General features: G+C 44.8%; 1 protein-coding gene across 1 annotated transcript in view; it reads left to right on the top strand.

Moving 5' to 3' along the window:
• The first annotated feature begins 1,113 nt into the window (after positions 1-1,113).
• LOC307005390 (NACHT, LRR and PYD domains-containing protein 3-like) overlaps positions 1,114-23,676 on the top strand; it is a 274,937-nt gene continuing 252,374 nt past the window's right edge. The window contains exons 1-5 of the mRNA XM_079625507.1: positions 1,114-1,298; positions 2,208-2,270; positions 2,568-2,681; positions 4,728-4,841; positions 5,099-5,194. Coding sequence (XP_079481633.1) covers positions 2,221-2,270; positions 2,568-2,681; positions 4,728-4,841; positions 5,099-5,194 — 374 coding nt within the window. The 5' untranslated portion in view covers positions 1,114-1,298; positions 2,208-2,220. The remainder of the gene's footprint in view (positions 1,299-2,207; positions 2,271-2,567; positions 2,682-4,727; positions 4,842-5,098; positions 5,195-23,676) is intronic.

The following is a 23,676-nucleotide window of genomic DNA, read 5'->3' as shown; positions in this document are numbered from 1 at the left end:
AATACAAAATAATTATGTAAATATAAAATAATTAATAATATCAAAGGGAGAGATTTTGTATGAAATTAATAAATTAATATAACACCTGTTACACATATTTACGCGTGGCTGGGAGCAGGTGTAGATTTATTTCGTACCAACTAACATTTGGAAAATACGAACATTTTAATGAATCCGAAAATTTACGCCAGAACCACTTTACACACGGTTTACACAAAAATTCGTTCTGCTCGTGTTTCATGAATGAGACCCAATGACTCTATAAGTCTCAGTAATCAGAGGAACAGGAGTTCTCCCATCGCTTCTGTGACGCAGCACGAGTGACCGTAGCGATAGGGAACAGAAGAGATCACTTTACAACATCAGGATTTATTCATTATTTAATATTTCTCTATCTGTCCTTTCCTCTTAATGACTCATGACCATTTCAGTTATTAAATTAAAAGTGTCCAAAGTGCAATAAAGTTATCAGTGCAGGAACAATAAATCAAACTAACCATTAAACTGTTCAAAAGTTTACAATACAGTATTTTTTACTGTATGGTTTTAATTAATCTACTAAATGTAATTATAAACATGATTGGATGATGACAAACTTATTTCATATCGTACAGATGTGATCAAACAAATGATTTATTATCAGGAACTCTGCGTTCTGCAGAAAGATTAATGAGAGACAAAACTGAACAAATGAAGGCAAGGATGAACAAATAATAAGAATGAATGAAAGACAATAAAAGTATAAACAAAACAGAAATATTGAAGAAAAACTAATGAACAAACAAAAAGCTAGTATAAAAGAATAAATTCACAAACTAAAGAGAAAAGAGAGAAAACGAAATTGAATAAAAAAATAAAGTAATAGATCAAAACAATCTGAAAAAGGCGTGAATGCTTTGTTTGCGCAAAAACATAATTTACCACTTTATTTACAAAATATTAATCTCCAACGCGCGTTCACGCAACGTCTGCTCTCAAACGCATGCGTGGTGCTCTCGTGAACGCGCGTCTCTGTTTACGTCTCTCTCTCTCTCTCTCTCTCTCTCTCTCTCTCTCTCTCTCTCTCTCTCTCTCTCTCTCTCTCTCTCTCTCTCTCTCTCTCTCTCGCTCGTCACAAATAGAAAGTGAAAGCAAGTTCTCCTGACGCCATTTTAAGCAGGAAAATACGAATAGGCCTACGACACGGAAAAAGCAGAGCATCAAAGTGTTATCAAGGTTTAAGAAGGAGTTTACGTGTAGTTTTATGATGTTAAAGCTGGAGGATTTGAGATCCTGTATCTTGTAAAAGTTTGATCAAGGTGAGTGTTCATGTGTGACTTTCTCATATTAATTTGAATCTCTGGAGGACATTTTACGTGATTGCTTGAACTTTGATAAAGGGTTTCTTTCACTTCAATGTTTCCTTTGTGTTTCGTGATGTTTGTGATTCTTCAGAAGTTTAGCTTATGTGTAAACATTCATAGGCCAATTCACACAAACGCCAACAAACACGTTTTAAAAAAAAAATATTGCATCAGTGTCTGTCGATGTGTGTCCGGGTTTGTTTTCTTTTTCTCCCGAACATGTTCAATCAGCGTTTCTATTCAGTTTCCTTTGTGTCTTTTTTATTCAATCATAGCCTACTGTGTTTGAGAATAATTATTTTGTAATTAAAAAAATTAAAAGATTGCCAAAAAAAGTCTTCTTAAGGTTCAAAGTTGATATGCATGTAAATCTTTGAAAACCTTATTTTTATTTGTGCATTTCGAACACTTTTCATCACAAACGCACAAATTGTGTTTTTTTTTTTGCGGGTCTAAATCTTTTGCTTGCTAGTTGAAAAGTTTTGCTTGATAATAAAGCTGTGTGTCAGTGGGCGGTCTCTACCAACCAGAGTGGAAGGCCCTTTCCTATTGGTCACCCTGGGTCGAAGTGACAGGTTGACCACGCCCACTACTTTACATGCACTGCAAATCATTTTATCAACTTCTTTATTTTTACGCCTTAAGAAGTGTTTTTTGCTATATTTAAATTTTTTCAATTACAAAATAATTAGTTTTACTATCAAACGCATTATGTTTGATTGAATTAAAAAAGAAACAAAGGAAACTCCATAAGTTTCTCGGTTATTTTTCATAAAATTATAAATCTAATGGTCGACTTGTTTGTGTGTGAAAAGGCCCAATGAGCTTGAGTTAACGCAGTCACATGATCCTTTTTCTCATCAGATTCTCCTGCATCATGGGTAATTCACAAGCGTCCAGAGATGGAGATTTGTCTCCAGGATGCAGGTACTTTCAACAAACACTGTTAAATATTGAAAAAAGTTGTTTCTGTGTGAAACAGTACACACACACACACACACACACACACACACACACACACACACACACACACACACACACACACACACAGAGAGAGATCAAAGGAAGTTTACAGAAAAAATATTATTTTTTTGCCTATTTTTGTTTTGAAACTAACATGAAATATTAAATGAAAATATCATTGTTTCCTCAAAGTAGTTTTGCTGCAGGATGAATGTAATCACAGTAATGTAAAGGATTAAACTGGATCTGTTCTCTGTCCAGTTCAGTCCAGCAGAAGAGCTCAAACCCAGAGTCCAGCTGTGTGTCTGTGAAGAGTAACCGCTCTATGGATCATCCACCAGTGTTTAAGAGTGGAGACAAACGGCCGGATCTCAGGTATATCATTTCTATAAAAGATGTGCTTATAGTATGACACTTTTGAATTAGAATCATAAGTTTTCTCAGTCAGTCAGTCTAATGCTAGCAATGACATCAAGTAAATGTAAGCTGAGGTTTCTTCCAGCTTTATATAATGGAGTTGGTGTAAAATTGAGTGATTTTTTAAACTGCTGGTTCAGGGCCCGTATTTATCAAGCTTCTCAAAGTGTCATTTTAGTCTTAAAGGGTTCGTTCACCCAGAAGTGAAAATCCTGTCATTAATTACTCTCTCATGTCGTTCAAACCCGTAAGACTTTTGTTCATCTTCGGGACACAAATGAAGATATTTGTGATTAAACCTGAGAGCGTTCTGTCCCTCCACTGACCGCAACGTCACTGCAACTTTCAAGGTCCAGAAAGGTGGTAAAAACATTGTTAAAATAGTCCATGTGACTCCAGTGGTTCAACCTTAATACGTCAGAACGTAGGCTCACTATTGGCCGGCGCTGGTCATGTGTGTGATGCGTGTGATGCTGGCCAATCGTGAGCCTCCGTTCTGACGGAGAACAGAAGCGCTGCACTGTTTACACCACGTCACCAGCACAGGAGAATGACATGGAAGAGAAGAGACTGTTGAATAAAATCGTTATTTTAGGGGTTTTTGCACACAAAAAGTATTCTCATCGCTTCATAACATTAAGGTTGAACTACTGGAGTCACATGGACTATTTTAACTATGTCTTTACCACCTTTCTGGGCCTTGAAAGTTGCAGTGACGTTGCTGTGGAGTGAGACGGCTCTCAGATTTAATCAAAAATATCTTCACTTGTGTCCCGAAGATGAACAAAGGTCTTCCGGGTTTGGAACGACATGAGAGAGTAATTACTGACAGAGTTTTAATATTTGGGTGAACTAACCCTTAAAGTGGTGAGCATTCATGACATTTACTCCTACTTCCAATCTTAAGAATAAAGCAAGTTATCAAATGTCTTTAGCTGAGGATCATCTTCCTCCTGCAGTTATTAAGAGCGCTCGAGAGGTCTCCAGTGGTCAGAAGGGGCCAGTAGGGCTTGTGACGCACTGAGGAGACAGAGGCGTGCGCAGATCTTTCAGGAGAGGATGAATGTTTTTGAAATGTTTGACAGATATGGTTTGGACAGAGCATCATCATCTTTGTCAGCGCGGGTTAATGTTGGGCTGAACTTGTTTCCGCCGTTCGACTAATTCAGCAAGCGCTCGCGCCTCTTCCTCCCGCCAGCTCCGTTTGCTTGTGGAATCCATGGCGTCTGAATATATCCTGAAATCCAGCTTACGGTGTATATAGGCTGATCAGTTAACAGCACACAGGTTTAAAATGTGTGATTAAGACATGGAGGAAAACGTGTTTATTTTTCATCACAATGTGGTTGTGTATATCTCAATGTATTCTCTTGAAAATTATTAACTGAATGATTATTAGTGTTGAATGTAAACTCCTCTTAGGAATTTCACCATTCAATGGGAATTTATCTGAGAATATTCTTAAATAAGGAAATCTATTCAGTGATTGGTCCATGCCTATGTCATCTTCCAAAATCCCGTTTGTGGCACAGCAAAGTGTTGTGAAGCATCTCTAAGACTGACACTTCAGATTAATGAGTAATTCTCAGAGGCTTGATGAATACGGGTTCAGATTTGTTGACCGCTTCACGGCGTCTGGTCAGAACAGTGATGTTTCACAGCAAGAGCACGTCACTAGAGTACAGTACGGTGGGTTATCTTTAAAGCTCAGCTAAACATTGCTCTCTGTAGTCGATGAGCCGTCGTCCTCCATTGTGCCTTTGAGAAGAGTCATGTGATTTTATAATTCTGTAGTTGATTTCAATTAGTTTGTTTTGAATTCCTAATTCCTAATATTACTGGTTTTCTCAGTCGCTTTGGTACAATTGTTGAATCATGAAAAAGAGTTAATTTATCACAATAATTGTCATCAAAGTTTGAAACACAGTGTAAGTCACAGACATTAAAGCAAAAGTACACAAGATTTATGTGGTCTTTTATAAGTCTGTATTCTTTATAAACCAGTTCAGTCCAGCAGAAGAGCTCAAGCCCAGAGTCCAGCTGTGTGTCTGTGAAGAGTGACGTCTCTATGGATCATCCAATGAAGTTTAAGAGTGGAGACAAACGGCCGGATCTCAGGTATATCATTTCTATAAAAGATGTGCTTATAATATTTGATTTTTATGAAATTGCTAATACACAGCAGTGTAATGAGTTACAATCCTGTACGTTTCGGTCTATTAATGATCATCATTGTGCTCTTGTGTAAAGCTCTATGTAATATATTGTTAATAGATTCACACACTGTAAACGCTGTTGGTCTGTTACTCAGTTAATGACACAATCACATCAATATCAGTGTGTCTGATTCTTTACTCTCTTCATTCTGATTTAAGGGCAAATCTTCCATCCAGACCAGTTAAAAACACAACTGTGTTCATGCCTGTGATTCAACCACAAGACTTTAATGAAAGCGTGTGTCCTGGTTTCAGGTAAAATGCAGGACTTTTGTTGCTGTTGATTAATTTTAGTTTCACACATCACTCAAACACATGATTAATGATTGACTGTTCACGAAGACCCGCCCCCTTTAGTTACTGTTGCTATGTCCGACACGCCATTCTGCTCTCACACACACCATGTTCTCACGCAGTGAAAAACACACCGCGGAGCAGAGAGACACTGACAACACACCGCCAGACAGGACACACCAGCTGACTTTTGATATGAAACAAAGTCTCAACTTTCAAATTTAAACAGCGTTTTGTGGCTCTTTAGTGTGTGTGACAGATCGCTGTAGAGCGTCAGTTAAAGCCGCTCGTGAACCGATCATCTCTTCCTTAGTTCATTAATAACATCAAATAAACATGAATGAACATCAGAAGCAATGTTCTGTACACACTCCGCTTTTCAAGTTCAAATCCACTGACGTTAATCTACTAAATCTCCTGACCTCTTTTTTTCGGACAAAAATGGCGGATTACGATTGGTCAGATCGCCTGTAAATCAAACTCGCTGCGACGGGAGAATTGAAACATTTCAGAAACCTAATGATGTTCTGTGTCCCACTTAGGGATGCGCAGTAAACTGGTACTGCAAAAATACCGCTATATATTATATTTCTAACGGTACAATATCATAATTTTGTTCAATTTGGTATTTGATGCGCTGCTGTTTCGAAGTTCACCGCTAGGCGGCAGTGCGCTACCCAAACTGACGCGAAACCGGCAAACGGTGACAACGGAGGAACACAATGGATCAAACCGATCAAACAGAGGAAGCTAATTCTACACGCCCCACATTAATAAATAGAGAGCAGTAGGAGTGAAATATGGCATTACTTTGGCTACTAAAGTAATGAGAAAGGTGAAGCAAGAGTCCTCAATGCTCCACTATGCAAACGGGAGGCAACGCATCAAATCTGCCTCAGCGCTTGTCACTCGCTCATCCTGACTTGTTCAAATAGTTCAGAGATCGGCCGGTGAGTCCATCATTCAACTGATTTAATTTAGACTTTTATTCACAACACTGATCAGCGTACATAAGTTACATAAGAGCTTATCAATTAAATATGATACGGTAAACACGAAAGCTCAAATGTGCTTGACACGCTAGAACCAATGAAGTTTAGGTCTCAACATTTTTGCACTTTCAAACAATCATATATTTATTGAATTTGAATGAATAAAGAAATCACTAATATTAATTTTAGTATTAGTGATAGTAAAATGAATGGCGTATTACTGCCGCTGTGGCGACCCCTAGAGGAGTCAGCGAGAGAGAGAGAGTAATAGTAGCCTAATATGAATATTACTAATATGAATGTTAGAATAACACGTTACAACTAGAACGTACATTTCCAGAAGAAAATGTGAATGGTGCTTGCAGTGGCAAAACTCGACACTCGGATGCTAGAGTGTGGTACATGATTGCATACGAGCCAACAACCATATCTGTACGATGTTCTGCTGCTGAGATATGGCTTATTCATGTTGTTCAGGTGGTTGCTAGGGTGTTCTAGGTGGTTGCTAGGGTGTTCTGGGTGGTTGCTAGGCAGTTGCTAGGGTGTTCTGGGTGGTTGCTAGGGTGTTGCTAGGCGGTTGCTAGGGTGTTCTGGGTGGTTGCTAGGCGGTTGCTAGGTGGTTGCTAGGGTTTTCTGGGTGGTTGCTAGGCTGTTGCTAGGGTGTTCTGGGTGGTTGCTAGGTGGTTGCTAGGGTGTTCTGGGTGGTTGCTAGGCGGTTGCTAGGGTGTTCTGGGTGGTTGCTAGGCGGTTGCTATGGTGTTCTGGTTGGTTGCTAGGCAGTTGCTAGGGTGTTGGTAGTTGTCACAGATGGTTACTATGGTGTTTGTAGCATTTTATTGGCGTGATTTAGCACTTAGCTAATCAATATTAGCATGTAGCTATTCACTGCTAGCATGTGTAGCATGTAGCAAGTCCTGTTTGCTAGCATGAGTCAAAAGAGCCAACCCCCATCTCTATACGATGTTCTGATGCAGAGATATACGCCTTGCAAAACGGTTGCTAGGGTAATCTGTTTGGTTGCTAGGGAGTGTCTTGGCAGCTGCCAATCATGAAGCTCCAAAGTCAGTGTGAATGTATAAACTAACCCCCATCTCTATACGATGTTTTAATGCAGAGATATAGGTCTTGCAAAATGGTTGCTAGGGTACTCTCTTTTGTTGCTAGGGAGTGGCTTGGCAGCTGCCAATCATGAAACTCCAAAGGCTGCTTGTCAGTATGAATGATATAAACCAACTCCCACGTCTCTGTGACATTCAGAATGGAAGATATCCCTGTCTGGATTTTGGTTGCTAAGGTCCTCGACAATGGTTGCTAGGGAGGGGCTAGGAAGTGTTGAGGTGATTCGGGATTGGCTGTTTGCTGCCCCGATTCAAACGAGCCCACCCTCATGTTTCTATGACACTTATATCCTGAGATATCCCTTTGATGTCTTTCAATGGAAGTCTATGGAGCTTGTTGCTAAGGAGCTCTAAATGGTTGCTAGGGCGTGGCTTGAAAGCTTCATAATGATCCTGAGAGACTGATTGGTCGTCTGAGTAAAATGAGCCCGCCCCCTTGTCTCTATGACACTGTGATCCAGAGTTATGTTCAATACAAATGCGGTTTCTATGGTGTAGGACAGCCCATTTCATGGGCTGTCCTGCACCATAGTACGTGAATGGGGCAGCTTTGGGCCGGTCCTGCCCCCCAGGGGTGCAACTTTTACCCCATTGTTTGGTATGTTGTTACAGAGCCTACCAGCCTCATCAAATGTGATCCTGAGTTATGTTCAATAGAATATCGCTTACTATGGTGTAGGACAGCCCATTTCATGGGCTGTCCTACACCATAGTACTTCATTGGGGCAACTTTGGGCCCCTCCTGCCCCCCAGGGGTGCAACTTTTACCCCATTGTGTGGTATGTTGTTACAGAGCCTACCAGCCTCATCAAATGTGATCCTGAGTTATGTTCAATAGAATATCGCTTACTATGGTGTAGGACAGCCCATTTCATGGGCTGTCCTACACCATAGTACTTCATTGGGGCAACTTTGGGCCGGTCCTGCCCCCCAGGGGTGCAACTTTTACCCCATTGTGTGGTATGTTGTTACAGAGCCTACCAGCCTCATCAAATGTGATCCTGAGTTATGTTCAATAGAATATCGCTTACTATGGTGTAGGACAGCCCATTTCATGGGCTGTCCTACACCATAGTACTTAATTGGGGCAACTTTGGGCCCCTCCTGCCCCCCAGGGGTGCAACTTTTACCCCATTGTGTGGTATGTTCTTACAGAGCCTGCCAGTCTCTTTAAATGTGCCAAATTACACGTTTCTGCGACATCCTTGCTCTGAGCTATGAGTCTGTGAATTTTGGTTGCTAAGGTGCTCGACAATGGTTGCTAGGGAGGGGCTAGGAAGTGTTGATGTGATTCATGATTGGCTGTTTGCTGCCCCGAGTCAAACGAGACCACCCTCATGTTTCTATGACTCTTCTATCCAGAGATATCCATTTGATCTCTTTCAATGGAAGTCTATGGAACTTGTTGCTAAGGTGCTCTAAATGGTTGCTAGGGGCGTGGCCTGATAGCTTCACAATGATCCGGAGAGACTAATTGGTCGTCTGAGTAAAATGAGCCCGCCCCCTTGTCTCTATGACACTGTGATCCAGAGTTATGTTCAATACAAAATCGCTTACTATGGTGTAGGACGGCCCATTTCATGGGCCGTCCTATGCCATAGACAATGAATGGGAAAACTTTGGGCCGCTCCTGCCCCCTAGGGGTGCAACTTTTACCCCATTGTGAGGTATATTCTTAAAGAGCCTGCCAGCCTCTTCAAATGTCGTAAATTTCATATTTCTACGAAATCCTCGCTCTGAGCTATGAGGCGTTTTACGTTTTTTTCAATGTAAGTCTATGCGTTTTTTTTCGCTGCTATTTCGCCCGGCGGGCGAACATCGTACGCCCGATCGCTTATAAAAGTCATAGCACACCATTCCCAAATAGGACGCACGTTTTGACACCTCATTCATGGGTCTGTGACAAAAACTGCGGGAGGAGTAGCGCGCCGAAAAAAAAGTGGAAGAAGAAGAAGAAGAAGAACTAGAACGTACATTTCCAGAAGAAAATGTGAATGGTGCTTGCAGTGGCAAAAAACACGACCCGGTTGCACATGATTGGGCCAACAACCATGTCTGTACGATGTTCTGGTGCTGAGATATGGCTTATTCATGTGTGTGTATGGTTACTAGGGTACTCTATATGGTTGCTATGGTGTGCTTATACAGTTTATGGGATGATATTTAAAGACTAGTTGACAGTCTGAGTCAAAAAAGCCGAACTCAATGTTTCTACTATTTTCTGGAGCTGAAATATGGCTTTTAAAGGTTGTTTTATGGTTGCTAGGGTGCCCTAAGTGGTTGCTAGGGCACGGCTATGAAGTTATTATGTCACTACTTATCGACTGCTTAATAGGCCGGGTCAATAGAGCCCAACCCCAAGTTTCTATGACCTTCTGATCCAGAGATATGATCTCACAATATTTGTGCCAATGTGAAGTCTATGGGACATTTTCCAGCTGATTTTTCGCCCGACGGACGAACATCGTACACCCGATCGCTTAGAAACGTCATAGCACACCTCTCCTCAATGAGCCGGTTGATTTGACGCCTTACTCATGGGTCTGTGACAAACGGTGCGGGAGGAGTAGCGTGCCAAAGTTTTGTCAAGGTGAATAGTAATTACAATACTAGAACGTACATTTCCAGAAGAAAATGTGAATGGTGCTTGCAGTGGCAAAAAACACGACCCGGTTGCTAGGGTGTTCTGGGTGGTTGCTAGGCGGTTGCTAGGGTGTTCTGGGTGGTTGCTAGGGCGTTGCTAGGTGGTTGCTAGGCGGTTGCTAGGGTTTTCTGGGTGGTTGTTAGGCGGTTGCTAGGGTGTTCTGGGTGGTTGCTAGGCGGTTGCTAGGGTGTTCTGGGTGGTTGCTAGGTGGTTGCTAGGCGGTTGCTAGGGTGTTCTGGGTGGTTGCTAGGCGGTTGCTAGGCGGTTGCTAGGGTGTTCTGGGTGGTTGCTAGGTGGTTGCTAGGTGGTTGCTAGGCGGTTGCTAGGGTGTTCTGGATGGTTGCTATGCGGTTGCTAGGCGGTTGCTAGGTGGTTGCTAGGCGGTTGCTAGGGTGTTCTGGGTGGTTGCTAGGCAGTTGCTATGGTATTCTGGGTAGTTGCTATGGTGTTACTAGGTGGTTGGAAGTTGTCACAGATGGTTACTATGGTGTTTGTAGCATTTTATTGGCATGATTTAGCACTTAGCTAATCAATATTAGCATGTAGCTATTCACTGCTAGCATGTGTAGCATGTAGCAAGTCCTGTTTGCTAGCATGAGTCAAAAGAGCCAACCCCCATCTCTATACGATGTTCTGATGCAGAGATATACGCCTTGCAAACCGGTTGCTAGGGTAATCTGTTTGGTTGCTAGGGAGTGTCTTGGCATTTGCCAATCATGAAGCTCCAAAGTCAGTGTGAATGTATAAACCAACCCCCATCTCTATACGATGTTTTGATGCAGAGATATAGGTCTTGCAAAATGGTTGCTAGGGTACTCTCTTTTGTTGCTAGGGAGTGGCTTGGCAGCTGCCAATCATGTAACTCCAAAGGCTGCTTGTCAGTATGAATGATATAAACCAACTCCCACGTCTCTGTGACATTCAGAATGGAAGATATCCCTCTTTGGATTTTGGTTGCTAAGGTGCTCGACAATGGTTGCTAGGGAGGGGCTAGGATGTGTTGAGGTGATTGGGGATTGGCTGTTTGCTGCCCCGAGTCAAACGAGCCCACCCTCATGTTTCTATGACACTTATATCCTGAGATATCCCTTTGATGTCTTTCAATGGAAGTCTATGGAGCTTGTTGCTAAGGAGCTCTAAATGGTTGCTAGGGCGTCGCTTGAAAGCTTCACAATGATCCTGAGAGACTGATTGGTCGTCTGAGTAAAATGAGCCCGCCCCCTTGTCTCTATGACACTGTGATCCAGAGTTATGTTCAATACAAATGCGGTTTCTATGGTGTAGGACAGCCCATGAATAGTACTTCATTGGGGCAACTTTGGGCCGGTCCTGCCCCCCAGGGGTGCAACTTTTACCCCATTGTGTGGTATGTTGTCACAGAGCCTACCAGCCTCTTCAAATGTGATCCAGAGTTATGTTCAATAGAATATCGCTTACTATGGTGTAGGACAGCCCATTTCATGGGCTGTCCTACACCATAGTACTTCATTGGGGCAACTTTGGGCCCCTTCTGCCCCCCAGGGGTGCAACTTTTACCCCATTGTGTGGTATGTTCTTACAGAGCCTGCCAGTCTCTTTAAATGTGCCAAATTACACGTTTCTGCGACATCCTTGCTCTGAGCTATGAGTCTGTGAATTTTGGTTGCTAAGCTGCTCGACAATGGTTGCTAGGGAGGGGCTAGGAAGTGTTGATGTGATTCATGATTGGCTGTTTGCTGCCCCGAGTCAAACGAGACCACCCTCATGTTTCTATGACTCTTCTATCCAGAGATATCCATTTGATCTCTTTCAATGGAAGTCTATGGAACTTGTTGCTAAGGTGCTCTAAATGGTTGCTAGGGGCGTGGCCTGATAGCTTCACAATGACCCTGAGAGACTGATTGGTCGTCTGAGTAAAATGAGCCCGCCCCCTTGTCTCTATGACACTGTGATCCAGAGTTATGTTCAATACAAAATCGCTTACTATGGTGTAGGACGGCCCATTTCATGGGCCGTCCTACACCATGTTAAGTCAATGGGAAACTTTGGGGCGCTCCTGCCCCCCAGGGGTGCAACTTTTACCCCATTGTGAGGTATATTCTTACAGAGCCTGCCAACCTCTCCAAATGTGGTAAATTTCACATTTCTGCAAAATCCTCGCTCTGAGCTATGAGGCATCAAAGTTTGACGCAATGTTAAGTCTATGGGATTTTTCGGCGACTTTTTCGCCCCTGGGGCGACCACCGCACCCCCGATCGCTTATAAAAGTCATAGCACACGATTCCCGAATAGGCCGCACGTTTTGACACCTCATTCATGGGTCTGTGACAAACGGTCCAGGAGGAGTAGCGCGCCAAACTTTTGTGTGGAAGAATAAAAATAAAAATAATAATAAGTATGACGGATAACAATAATGATGCCTTGCTAAAGCAAGCACCATTAACTAGAATGTACATTTCCAGAAGAAAATGTGAATGGTGCTTGCCGTGGCAAAAAACACGACCCGGTTGCACATGATTGTGCCTGTACGATGTTCTGGTGATGAGATATGACTTATTCATGTGTTTGTATGGTTACTAGGGTACTCTATATGGTTGCTATGGTGTGCTTATACAGTTTATGGGATGATATTTAAAGACTAGTTGACAGTCTGAGTCAAAAAAGCCGAACTCCATGTTTCTACTATTTTCTGGAGCTGAAATATGGCTTGTAAATGTTGTTTTATGGTTGCTAGGGTGCCCTAAGTGGTTGCTAGGGCGCGGCTATGAAGTTATTATGTCACTACTTATTGGCTGCTTAATAGGCCGGGTCAATAGAGCCCAACCCCAAGTTTCTATGACCTTCTGATCCAAAGATATGATCTCACAATATTTGTGCCAATGTTAAGTCTATGGGACATTTTCCAGCTGATTTTTCGCCCGACGGACGAACATCGTAAACCCGATCGCTTAGAAACGTCATAGCACACCTCTCCTCAATGAGCCGGTTGATTTGACGCCTCACTCATGGGTCTGTGACAAACGGTGCGGGAGGAGTAGCGTGCCAAAGTTTTGTCTAGGTGAATAGTAATTACAATACTAGAACGTACATTTCCAGAAGAAAATGTGAATGGTGCTTGCAGTGGCAAAAAACACGACCCGGTTGCTAGGGTGTTCTTGGAGTTTGCTATGAAGATGCTAGGGTGTATTGGGTGGTTGCTAGGCGGTTGCTAGGGTGTTCTGGGTGGTTGCTAGGCGGTTGCTAGGGTGTTCTGGGTGGTTGCTAGGCAGTTGCTAGGGTGTTCTGGGTGGTTACTAGGGCGTTGCTAGGCAGTTGCTAGGGTATTTTTTGTGGTTGCTAGGGCGTTGCTAGGCAGTTGCTAGGGTATTCTGGGTAGTTGCTATGGTGTTACTAGGTGGTTGGTAGTTGTCACAGATGGTTACTATGGTGTTTGTAGCATTTTCTTGGCATGATTTAGCACTTAGCTAATCAAAATTAGCATGTAGCTATTCACTGCTAGCATGTGTAGCATGTAGCAAGTCCTGTTTGCTAGCATGAGTCAAAAGAGCCAACCCCCATCTCTATACGATGTTCTGATGCAGAGATATACGCCTTGCAAAACGGTTGCTAGGGTAATCTGTTTGGTTGCTAGGGAGTGGCTTGGCAGCTGCCTATCATGAAGCTCCGAAGTCAGTGTGAATGTATAAACCAACCCCCATCTCTATACGATGTTTTGATGCAGAGATATAGGTCTTGCAATATGGTTGCTAGGGTACTCTGTTTTGTTGCTAGGGAGTGGCTTGGCAGCTGCCAATCATGAAACTCCAAAGGCTGCTTGTCAGTATGAATGATATAAACCAACTCCCACGCCTCTGTGACATTCAGAATGGAAGATATCCCTGTCTGGATTTTGGTTGCTAAGGTGCTCGACAATGGTTGCTAGGGAGGGGCTAGGATGTGTTGAGGTGATTGGGGATTGGCTGTTTGCTGCCCCGAGTCAAACGAGCCCACCCTCATGTTTCTATGACACTTATATCCTGAGATATCCCTTTGATGTCTTTCAATGGAAGTCTATGGAGCTTGTTGCTAAGGAGCTCTAAATGGTTGCTAGGGCGTGGCTTGAAAGCTTCACAATGATCTTGAGAGACTGATTGGTCGTCTGAGTGAAATGAGCCCGCCCCCTTGTCTCTATGACACTGTGATCCAGAGTTATGTTCAATACAAATGCGGTTTCTATGGTGTAGGACAGCCCATTTCATGGGCTGTCCTACACCATAGTACGTGAATGGGGCAACTTTGGGCTGGTCCTGCCCCCCAGGGGTGCAAATTTTACCCCATTGTGTGGTATGTTGTTACAGAGCCTACCAGCCTCTTCAAATGTGATCCAGAGTTATGTTCAATAGAATATCGCTTACTATGGTGTAGGACAGCCCATTTCATGGGCTGTCCTACACCATAGTACGTGAATGGGGCAACTTTGGGCCGGTCCTGCCCCCCAGGGGTGCAAATTTTACCCCATTGTGTGGTATGTTGTTACAGAGCCTACCAGCCTCTTCAAATGTGATCCAGAGTTATGTTCAATAGAATATCGCTTACTATGGTGTAGGACAGCCCATTTCATGGGCTGTCCTACACCATAGTACGTGAATGGGGCAACTTTGGGCCGGTCCTGCCCCCCAGGGGTGCAACTTTTACCCCATTGTGTGGTATGTTGTTACAGAGCCTACCAGCCTCTTCAAATGTGATCCAGAGTTATGTTCAATAGAATATCGCTTACTATGGTGTAGGACAGCCCATTTCATGGGCTGTCCTACACCATAGTACTTTATTGGGGCAACTTTGGGCCCCTCCTGCCCCCCAGGGGTGCAACTTTTACCCCATTGTGTGGTATGTTGTTACAGAGCCTAACAGCCTCTTCTAATGTGATCCAGAGTTATGTTCAATAGAATATCGCTTACTATGGTGAAGGACAGCCCATTTCATGGGCTGTCCTACACCATAGTACTTCATTGGGGCAACTTTGGGCCCCTCCTGCCCCTCAGGGGTGCAACTTTTACCCCATTGTGTGGTATGTTCTTATAGAGCCTGCCAGTCTCTTTAAATGTGCCAAATTACACGTTTCTGCGACATCCTTGCTCTGAGCTATGAGTCTGTGAATTTTGGTTGCTAAGGTGCTCGACAATGGTTGCTAGGGAGGGGCTAGGAAGTGTTGATGTGATTCATGATTGGCTGTTTGCTGCCCCGAGTCAAACAAGACCACCCTCATGTTTCTATGACTCTTCTATCCAGAGATATCCATTTGATCTCTTTCAATGGAAGTCTACGGAACTTGTTGCTAAGGTGCTCTAAATGGTTGCTAGGGGCGTGGCCTGATAGCTTCACAATGATCCTGAGAGACTGATTGGTCGTCTGAGTAAAATGAGCCCGCCCCCTTGTCTCTATGACACTGTGATCCAGAGTTATGTTCAATACAAAATCGCTTACTATGGTGTAGGACGGCCCATTTCATGGGCCGTCCTATGCCATAGACAATGAATGGGAAAACTTTGGGGCGCTCCTGCCCCCCAGGGGTGCAACTTTTACCCCATTGTGAGGTATATTCTTAAAGAGCCTGACAGTCTCTACAAATGTCGTAAATTTCACATTTCTACGAATTCCTCGCTCTGAGCTATGGGGCGTTACGTGCTTTTCGCAATGTAAGTCTATGCGTTTTTTTTCGCTGCTATTTCGCCCGTGGGGCGAACATCGTACGCCCGATCGCTTATAAAAGTCATAGCACACCATTCCCAAATAGGCCGCACGTTTTGACACCTCATTCATGGGTCTGTGACAAAAACTGCGGGAGGAGTAGCGAGACGAAAAAAAAGTGGAAGAAGAAGAATAATAACTAGAACGTACATTTCCAGAAGAAAATGTGAATGGTGCTTGCAGTGGCAAAAAACACGACCCGGTTGCTAGAGTGTGGTACATGATTGCATACAAGCAAACAACCATGTCTGTACGATGTTCTGCTGCTGAGATATGGCTTATTCATGTTTTTCAGGTGGTTGCTAGGCTGTTCTGGGTGGTTGCTGGGCAGTTGCTAGGGTGTTCTGGGTGGTTGCTAGGTAGTTGCTAGGTTGTTGCTAGGCAGTTGCTAGGGTGTTCTGGGTGGTTGCTAGGCGGTTGCTAGGGTGTTCTGGGTGGTTGCTAGGTGGTTCTGGGTGGTTGCTAGGGTGTTCTGGGCGGTTGCTAGGTGGTTGCTAGGGTGTTCTGGGTGGTTGCTAGGCGGTTGCTAGGGTGTTCTGGGTGGTTGCTAGGTGGTTGCTAGGTGGTTGCTAGGCGGTTGCTAGGGTGTTCTGGGTGGTTGCTAAGCGGTTGCTAGGGTGTTCTGGGTGGTTGCTAGGCGGTTGCTAGGTGGTTGCTAGGGTGTTCTGTATGGTTGCTAGGTGGTTGCTAGGCGGTTGCTAGGGTGTTCTGGGTGGTTGCTAGGCAGTTGCTATGGTATTCTGGGTAGTTGCTATGGTGTTACTAGGTGGTTGGTAGTTGTCACAGATGGATACTATGGAGTTTGTAGCATTTTCTTGGCATGATTTAGCACTTAGCTAATCAAAATTAGCATGTAGCTATTCACTGCTAGCATGTGTAGCATGTAGCAAGTCATGTTTGCTAGCATGAGTCAAAAGAGCCAACCCCCATCTCTATACGATGTTCTGATGCAGAGATATACGCCTTGCAAAACGGTTGCTAGGGTAATCTGTTTGGTTGCTAGGGAGTTTCTTGGCATTTGCCAATCATTAAGCTCCAAAGTCAGTGTGAATGTATAAAGCAACCCCCATCTCTATACGATGTTTTGATGCAGAGATATAGGTCTTGCAAAATGGTTGCTAGGGTACTCTCTTTTGTTGCTAGGGAGTGGCTTGGCAGCTGCCAATCATGAAACTCCAAAGGCTGCTTGTCAGTATGAATGATATAAACCAACTCCCACGTCTCTGTGACATTCAGAATGGAAGATATCCCTCTTTGGATTTTGGTTGCTAAGGTGCTCGACAATGGTTGCTAGGGAGGGGCTAGGATGTGTTGAGGTGATTGGGGATTGGCTGTTTGCTGCCCCGAGTCAAACGAGCCCACCCTCATGTTTCTATGACACTTATATCCTGAGATATCCCTTTGATGTCTTTCAATGGAAGTCTATGGAGCTTGTTGCTAAGGAGCTCTAAATGGTTGCTAGGGCGTCGCTTGAAAGCTTCACAATGATCCTGAGAGACTGATTGGTCGTCTGAGTAAAATGAGCCCGCCCCCTTGTCTCTATGACACTGTGATCCAGAGTTATGTTCAATACAAATGCGGTTTCTATGGTGTAGGACAGCCCATGAATAGTACTTCATTGGGGCAACTTTGGGCCGGTCCTGCCCCCCAGGGGTGCAACTTTTACCCCATTGTGTGGTATGTTGTCACAGAGCCTACCAGCCTCTTCAAATGTGATCCAGAGTTATGTTCAATAGAATATCGCTTACTATGGTGTAGGACAGCCCATTTCATGGGCTGTCCTACACCATAGTACTTCATTGGGGCAACTTTGGGCCCCTTCTGCCCCCCAGGGGTGCAACTTTTACCCCATTGTGTGGTATGTTCTTACAGAGCCTGCCAGTCTCTTTAAATGTGCCAAATTACACGTTTCTGCGACATCCTTGCTCTGAGCTATGAGTCTGTGAATTTTGGTTGCTAAGCTGCTCGACAATGGTTGCTAGGGAGGGGCTAGGAAGTGTTGATGTGATTCATGATTGGCTGTTTGCTGCCCCGAGTCAAACGAGACCACCCTCATGTTTCTATGACTCTTCTATCCAGAGATATCCATTTGATCTCTTTCAATGGAAGTCTATGGAACTTGTTGCTAAGGTGCTCTAAATGGTTGCTAGGGGCGTGGCCTGATAGCTTCACAATGACCCTGAGAGACTGATTGGTCGTCTGAGTAAAATGAGCCCGCCCCCTTGTCTCTATGACACTGTGATCCAGAGTTATGTTCAATACAAAATCGCTTACTATGGTGTAGGACGGCCCATTTCATGGGCCGTCCTACACCATGTTAAGTCAATGGGAAACTTTGGGGCGCTCCTGCCCCCCAGGGGTGCAACTTTTACCCCATTGTGAGGTATATTCTTACAGAGCCTGCCAACCTCTCCAAATGTGGTAAATTTCACATTTCTGCAAAATCCTCGCTCTGAGCTATGAGGCATCAAAGTTTGACGCAATGTTAAGTCTATGGGATTTTTCGGCGACTTTTTCGCCCCTGGGGCGACCACCGCACCCCCGATCGCTTATAAAAGTCATAGCACACGATTCCCGAATAGGCCGCACGTTTTGACACCTCATTCATGGGTCTGTGACAAACGGTCCAGGAGGAGTAGCGCGCCAAACTTTTGTGTGGAAGAATAAAAATAAAAATAATAATAAGTATGACGGATAACAATAATGATGCCTTGCTAAAGCAAGCACCATTAACTAGAACGTACATTTCCAGAAGAAAATGTGAATGGTGCTTGCAGTGGCAAAACTCGACACTCGGATGCTAGAGTGTGGTACATGATTGCATACGAGCCAACAACCATATCTGTACGATGTTCTGCTGCTGAGATATGGCTTATTCATGTTGTTCAGGTGGTTGCTAGGGTGTTCTAGGTGGTTGCTAGGGTGTTCTGGGTGGTTGCTAGGCAGTTGCTAGGGTGTTCCGGGTGGTTGCTAGGGTGTTGCTAGGCGGTTGCTAGGGTGTTCTGGGTGGTTGCTAGGCGGTTGCTAGGTGGTTGCTAGGGTTTTCTGGGTGGTTGCTAGGCTGTTGCTAGGGTGTTCTGGGTGGTTGCTAGGTGGTTGCTAGGGTGTTCTGGGTGGTTGCTAGGCGGTTGCTAGGGTGTTCTGGGTGGTTGCTAGGCGGTTGCTATGGTGTTCTGGTTGGTTGCTAGGCAGTTGCTAGGGTGTTCTGGGTGGTTGCTAGGTGGTTGCTAGGGTGTTCTGGGTGGTTGCTAGGCGGTTGCTAGGGTATTCTGGGTAGTTGCTATGGTGTTACTAGGTGGTTGGTAGTTGTCACAGATGGTTACTATGGTGTTAATAGCATTTTATTGGCGTGATTTAGCACTTAGCTAATCAATATTAGCATGTAGCTATTCACTGCTAGCATGTGTAGCATGTAGCAAGTCCTGTTTGCTAGCATGAGTCAAAAGAGCCAACCCCCATCTCTATACGATGTTCTGATGCAGAGATATACGCCTTGCAAAACGGTTGCTAGGGTAATCTGTTTGGTTGCTAGGGAGTGTCTTGGCATTTGCCAATCATGAAGCTCCAAAGTCAGTGTGAATGTATAAACTAACCCCCATCTCTATACGATGTTTTAATGCAGAGATATAGGTCTTGCAAAATGGTTGCTAGGGTACTCTCTTTTGTTGCTAGGGAGTGGCTTGGCAGCTGCCAATCATGAAACTCCAAAGGCTGCTTGTCAGTATGAATGATATAAACCAACTCCCACGTCTCTGTGACATTCAGAATGGAAGATATCCCTGTCTGGATTTTGGTTGCTAAGGTCCTCGACAATGGTTGCTAGGGAGGGGCTAGGAAGTGTTGAGGTGATTCGGGATTGGCTGTTTGCTGCCCCGATTCAAACGAGCCCACCCTCATGTTTCTATGACACTTATATCCTGAGATATCCCTTTGATGTCTTTCAATGGAAGTCTATGGAGCTTGTTGCTAAGGAGCTCTAAATGGTTGCTAGGGCGTGGCTTGAAAGCTTCATAATGATCCTGAGAGACTGATTGGTCGTCTGAGTAAAATGAGCCCGCCCCCTTGTCTCTATGACACTGTGATCCAGAGTTATGTTCAATACAAATGCGGTTTCTATGGTGTAGGACAGCCCATTTCATGGGCTGTCCTGCACCATAGTACGTGAATGGGGCAGCTTTGGGCCGGTCCTGCCCCCCAGGGGTGCAACTTTTACCCCATTGTGTGGTATGTTGTTACAGAGCCTACCAGCCTCATCAAATGTGATCCTGAGTTATGTTCAATAGAATATCGCTTACTATGGTGTAGGACAGCCCATTTCATGGGCTGTCCTACACCATAGTACTTCATTGGGGCAACTTTGGGCCCCTCCTGCCCCCCAGGGGTGCAACTTTTACCCCATTGTGTGGTATGTTGTTACAGAGCCTACCAGCCTCATCAAATGTGATCCTGAGTTATGTTCAATAGAATATCGCTTACTATGGTGTAGGACAGCCCATTTCATGGGCTGTCCTACACCATAGTACTTAATTGGGGCAACTTTGGGCCCCTCCTGCCCCCCAGGGGTGCAACTTTTACCCCATTGTGTGGTATGTTCTTACAGAGCCTGCCAGTCTCTTTAAATGTGCCAAATTACACGTTTCTGCGACATCCTTGCTCTGAGCTATGAGTCTGTGAATTTTGGTTGCTAAGGTGCTCGACAATGGTTGCTAGGGAGGGGCTAGGAAGTGTTGATGTGATTCATGATTGGCTGTTTGCTGCCCTGAGTCAAACGAGACCCCCCTCATGTTTCTATGACTCTTCTATCCAGAGATATCCATTTGATCTCTTTCAATGGAAGTCTATGGAACTTGTTGCTAAGGTGCTCTAAATGGGTGCTAGGGGCGTGGCCTGATAGCTTCACAATGATCCTGAGAGACTGATTGGTCGTCTGAGTAAAATGAGCCCGCCCCCTTGTCTCTATGACACTGTGATCCAGAGTTGTGTTCAATAAAAAATCGCTTACTATGGTGTAGGACGGCCCATTTCATGGGCCGTCCTATGCCATAGACAATGAATGGGAAAACTTTGGGCCGCTCCTGCCCCCCAGGGGTGCAACTTTTACCCCATTGTGAGGTATATTCTTAAAGAGCCTGCCAGCCTCTTCAAATGTCGTAAATTTCACATTTCTACGAAATCCTCGCTCTGAGCTATGAGGCGTTTTACGTTTTTTTCAATGTAAGTCTATGCGTTTTTTTTCGCCGCTATTTCGCCCGTGGGGCGAACACCGCACCCCCGATCGTTTGTAAACGTCATAGCACACCATTCCCAAATAGGCCGCACGTTTTGACACCTCATTCATGGGTCTGTGACAAAAACTGCGGGAGGAGTAGCGAGACGAAAAAAAAGTGGAAGAAGAAGAAGAAGAAGAATAATAACTAGAACGTACATTTCCAGAAGAAAATGTGAATGGTGCTTGCAGTGGCAAAAAACACGACCCGGTTGCTAGGGTGTTCTTGGAGTTTGCTATGAAGATGCTAAGGTGTTCTGGGTGGTTGCTAGGGTGTATTGGGTGGTTGCTAGGCGGTTGCTAGGGTGTTCTAGGTGGTTGCTAGGCGGTTGCTAGGTGGTTGCTAGGGTGTTCTGGATGGTTGCTAAGCAGTTTCTAGGTGGTTGCTAGGGTGTTCTGAGTGGTTGCTAGGCGGTTGCTAGGGTGTTCTGGGTGGTTGCTAGGCGGTTGCTAGGCGGTTGCTAGGGTGTTCTGGGTGGTTGCTAGGCGGTTGCTAGGGTGTTCTGGGTGGTTACTAGGCAGTTGCTAGGCGGTTGCTAGGGTGTTCTGGGTGGTTGCTAGGCGGTTTCTAGGTGGTTGCTAGGCGGTTGCTAGGGTGTTCTGGGTGGTTGCTAGGCGGTTGCTAGGGTGTTCTGGGTGGTTGCTAGGCGGTTGCTAGGTGGTTGCTAGGGTGTTCTGGGTGGTTGCTAGGCGGTTGCTAGGGTGTTCTGGGTGGTTGCTAGGCGGTTGCTAGGGTGTTCTGGGTGGTCGCTAGGCGGTTGCTAGGCAGTTGCTAGGGTGTTCTGGGTGGTTACTAGGGCGTTGCTAGGCAGTTGCCATGGTATTTTTGTGGTTGCTAGGGCGTTGCTACGCAGTTGCTAGGGTATTCTGGGTAGTTGCTATGTTGTTACTAGGTGGTTGGTAGTTGTCACAGATGGTTACTGTGGTGTTTGTAGCATTTTCTTGGCATGATTTAGCACTTAGCTAATCAAAATTAGCATGTAGCTATTCACTGCTAGCATGTGTAGCATGTAGCAAGTCCTGTTTGCTAGCATGAGTCAAAAGAGCCAACCCCCATCTCTATACGATGTTCTGATGCAGAGATATACGCCTTGCAAAACGGTTGCTAGGGTAATCTGTTTGGTTGCTAGGGAGTGGCTTGGCAGCTGCCAATCATAAAGCTCCAAAGTCAGTGTGAATGTATAAACCAACCCCCATCTCTATACGATGTTTTGATGCAGAGATATAGGTCTTGCAAAATGGTTGCTAGGGTACTCTCTTTTGTTGCTAGGGATTGGCTTGGCAGCTGCCAATCATGAAACTCCAAAGGCTGCTTGTCAGTATGAATGATATAAACCAACTCCAACGTCTCTTTGACATTCAGAATGGAAGATATCCCTGTCTGGATTTTGGTTGCTAAGGTACTCGACAATGGTTGCTAGGGAGGGGCTAGGAAGTGTTGAGGTGATTGGGGATTGGCTGTTTGCTGCCCCGAGTCAAACGAGCCAACCCTCGTGTTTCTATGACACTTATATCCTGAGATATCCCTTTGATGTCTTTCAATGGAAGTCTATGGAGCTTGTTGCTAAGGAGCTCTAAATGGTTGCTAGGGCGTGGCTTGAAAGCTTCACAATGATCCTGAGAGACTGATTGGTCGTCTGAGTAAAATGAGCCCGCCCCCTTGTCTCTATGACACTGTGATCCAGAGTTATGTTCAATACAAATGCGGTTTCATAGTACGTGAATGGGGCAACTTTGGGCCGGTCCTGCCCCCCAGGGGTGCAAGTTTTACCCCATTGTGTGGTATGTTGTTACAGAGCCTACCAGCCTCTTCAAATGTGATCCAGAGTTATGTTCAATAGAATATCGCTTACTATGGTGTAGGACAGCCCATTTCATGGGCTGTCCTACACCATAGTACTTCATTGGGGCAACTTTGGGCCCCTCCTGCCCCCCAGGGGTGCAACTTTTACCCCATTGTGTGCTATGTTGTTACAGAGCCTACCCGCCTCTTCAAATGTGATCCAGAGTTATGTTCAATAGAATATCGCTTACTATGGTGTAGGACAGCCCATTTCATGGGCTGTCCTACACCATAGTACTTCATTGGGGCAACTTTGGGCCCCTCCTGCCCCCCAGGGGTGCAACTTTTACCCCATTGTGTGGTATGTTCTTACAGAGCCTGCCAGTCTCTTTAAATGTGCCAAATTACACGTTTCTGCGACATCCTTGCTCTGAGCTATGAGTCTGTGAATTTTGGTTGCTAAGGTGCTCGACAATGGTTGCTAGGGAGGGGCTAGGAAGTGTTGATGTGATTCATGATTGGCTGTTTGCTGCCCCGAGTCAAACGAGACCACCCTCATGTTTCTATGACTCTTCTATCCAGAGATATCCATTTGATCTCTTTCAATGGAAGTCTATGGAACTTGTTGCTAAGGTGCTCTAAATGGTTGCTAGGGGCGTGGCCTGATAGCTTCACAATGATCCGGAGAGACTGATTGGTCGTCTGAGTAAAATGAACCCGCCCCCTTGTCTCTATGACACTGTGATCCAGAGTTATGTTCAATACAAAATCGCTTACTCTCTCTCTCTCTCCATTTCATGGGACGTCCTACACCATGTTAAGTCAATAGGAAAAGTTTGGGCCGCTCCTGCCCCCCAGGGGTGCAACTTTTACCCCATTGTGAGGTATGTTCTTACAGAGCCTGCCAGCCTCTCCAAATGTGGTAAATTTCACA

This window comes from Phoxinus phoxinus (assembly GCF_949152265.1).
Source record: "Phoxinus phoxinus genome assembly, chromosome: 10".
Lineage (NCBI taxonomy): Eukaryota > Metazoa > Chordata > Actinopteri > Cypriniformes > Leuciscidae > Phoxinus > Phoxinus phoxinus.
Note: the sequence above shows the minus strand (reverse complement) of the source record. Positions and strands in the feature narration are given on the sequence as shown.